This window comes from Athene cunicularia, assembly GCF_003259725.1.
Source record: "Athene cunicularia isolate RWA chromosome 4 unlocalized genomic scaffold, athCun1 chr4_part1, whole genome shotgun sequence".
NCBI lineage: Eukaryota > Metazoa > Chordata > Aves > Strigiformes > Strigidae > Athene > Athene cunicularia.
Window position 1 is genome coordinate 13,798,472 of NW_020799098.1, and position 2,960 is coordinate 13,801,431.

Genomic DNA, 2,960 nt, shown 5'->3' on the forward strand with positions numbered 1-2,960 from the left:
CTGACCAGTGAGGGCTCTCACCCTCGCGGACCTGCTCAGGGCAGCGTCCTGACCCAAGGCCCCTCGAGGAGTTTCCTTGGGCAGCGTCCTGACCCGTGGGGAGAGTCCTCGACCGCAGGTGCTGCTCCAGGGGACGAGCTCCCAAAGGGTCCCCAGGGGACTCCACTGATCCCCAGGCCCAACCTGACCTGCGGTCAGTAGCGGCTCCCTTTGGCCAAAGGCCCCAGTTACCACAGAGCCCTGAGCACAAAGGCAGCCCCGAGCTGCCACACCTCAGCAGCCAAGCAGCTCTGCTTTCACTGGGCGGCTGCACCTGCCACAGTATCTCTATGAGAGAATGTGTAAATTTCTCATTGTTGTCTATTTTAAAATAAACATCATTCAGCAGAACAGTAGGTCTGTGTATTTTAAAATGGAAATAGAATATGTGGCAATGAAGGGAAAGAGCTAGTAAAACATACATTTCTAAAATCAGGAACTGCTTTTTTTTTTTTTTTTTTTTTTTTTTTTTTTTTTTTTTTTTTTTTTTTTTTTCCTCAGAACCATTGCAGTAGCAGTTAAATTCCATTACTTCCAATCTGCCAGCTGTGAGAGAGAAGTGCAATTTTAACAGGTGAATAAAAAAAGGAAAAATGAGACAAAGCTCTGAAGGAAAAGCACAAAATCCATTACAAAGATGATTTCAGGATGAAGAAAACCCACCCCAAATCTCTCAGCAAGTGACAGCTGTGGTTTTAATGGACTATTCTTAAAATGATATTTATATGGAAACTGCCTGCAGAAAGTGAAAAAAAAATGGATGCTAATAACCTATAAATGTTAAAGTTTTTTTGTCTCAGGCTCAAAAAATGCTGATGGCAATGGATGGAATATTGCAACATGCCATAAACTTCCCCACTACACGATTGCTGCTGTGACCTGGTGCTGCTGTGAATGTTCTGGTACAAGTGCTGTGGCAAAGCAGTTGCCCTGTTGCCTGCTCCTGCTCCACTTCTCTGCAACTTGCTGGAATCTATTAGCATGGGGCGTTTAGTCTCATCTGCAACCCCATCAAAAACCATTATTGTTTTATACTACCATTGAAAATATTACTGATCTCCTAATGCATTGCTTTGACTTGAAAGAAAGTTTTGAGTGTGCATGAAACGTCAGGCTACCATTGAAGACTGTACCATCAGTGCACCTATAGACACAGGTGCATCTTTGGCCGATGAAACTTCCCTCAGCTCAATGGTAGGTTTTTTTCCGTAAGGCATCTCTGGTGAGCAACTTCAGTTCATGCCAGCTGAAATTCAAGAACATTTGCTAAAGATGAAATTGGTGGGAGAGGATATTATATCCTCTAAATTCTGTGTTACGCAGGAGCCAGGCAGTCAAATGCAACACTTGGCTGATAAACGAGATACTTTGGAAACTCCTCTCTACTTTGGGTCCGCCTATTGCAGACAGTACTGTAGAAAGCATAGTAAAATTTCATTCTTTAGATGTCTGACAAGTGAGCTCTGACAATTTTTGTTTCAACGGGTTAAGGCATCTTTCCCAGCTGCCTACACCTCCTCTCTGCCTGACTCCACCACACACAGCAGGAGGTAACGTACACCTGCACCTCCGCTGCTCCCAGCCACAGCCCAGTGTCTTCGCTTCCAGTGCCGGCACCAGTTTGTACCGAGGCACCAGCGTGTGCATGGTGCTGCTGAGTTGTGGGCAGGCTATGTTATTATTGTTATTAAGCAGAGAGGTACCTAACATATGCTTATTTAAATATCTAATGCATACTGCCTGTATTCATGTAAATACTGCATGTAGATACCATATTACAGACACTGTGCTGACGGATATGCTCACACCTTTACACTGGTGAAGCTACCAATATTAGCTAAACAAGCAAAACAGATCATTGCTTTTTTACATAAAATATCCACATTTCTGGAACAGCAGCTTCAACAGGCACGTGCACAAGTACTTGTGCAATTAGGTCCTTCATTTATAGAAATTGTGGGAGGCAGTGCTTAGAAAAGCAGAGTTTGTGCGAGCAACACATTGCCTCAGCATCACAGCTTTAGTCATGCTGTTTAGAATTCAGTGGTGACAAAAGCTAAATTCTCCCTCCAATATTAAATATAACTCTGCTTAAATGTGGAAAAGTAGTGCCAATTTCTTAAGTGAAAGCTAAAGTGAAGCTCCAGTTTTTCTTGTGACAATTTTAGAAAATTGCCTAAAAGGTTGCTGAGTTTATTTATTTTTTTTTTCCTCTGTATTTAGTAACTCTAACACTTAATCTTCCTTCATGTCACTGCAGATCCAGCAAGGTATAGGAGGCTTGTCCTTCCCCGTCTGCCTGGCAACTGGAAGGCCCCTGAGCAGTGGCTTTTTCAGCCCTTTCAGTGCCAGAACAGGCTGTTGAGTCAAGAATGGGTTTGATCGCTGTCAACGGTTTTAAAAAAGAATTAAGTTTTGGAGAAACTAAATCCATAATATTTTGAATAAAAATCACTAAAGCATGTTCTCTGAAGCACAGGCACAGGGCATCCCCACCTGCACTGCTCAGGGTCATAACCGCTCTCTAGCTGCGCCGGAACCCCACCGAGAGGAATGATTCATCTCACAAAAAGCTGAAAAGAGAGAGAATCGGATTTCGTTTACCGGATTTCTTGCCTGTAATGTATCTTAGCCGTCCAGCAGAACCCTTTGGAACAATTACCGATTTAGGTTACGTTCCCATCCCTAAGGCATCAACCCAGCCCGTCCCGTCTCCCCCCCGGCAACTTTCAGCCCCACCCGGTGTGGCCGTGCCCGTCCGTGACAGCCCCGCTTTCCCCGGGGATGCTGCGGGGTGTGGGGGGGCATTTCCCCGTTCCCCGCCGCGGGACCGCGCTCTTCTCTCCCGCTGCAAAACACCTGCGAGGATGTCTGGGTTTCGGGAGGGGGGGAAGGAGCGCCGGGTGGTGGGAGCCGCCCCC

General features: G+C 45.6%; 1 protein-coding gene across 1 annotated transcript in view; it reads left to right on the plus strand.

Moving 5' to 3' along the window:
- Positions 1–1,140: 1,140 nt before the first annotated feature.
- DRD5 (dopamine receptor D5) overlaps positions 1,141–2,960 on the plus strand; it is a 3,879-nt gene continuing 2,059 nt past the window's right edge. Inside the window, exons 1-2 of the mRNA XM_026846923.1 lie at positions 1,141–1,233; positions 2,300–2,309. Of these exons, the coding sequence (XP_026702724.1) occupies positions 1,141–1,233; positions 2,300–2,309 (103 nt within the window). The remainder of the gene's footprint in view (positions 1,234–2,299; positions 2,310–2,960) is intronic.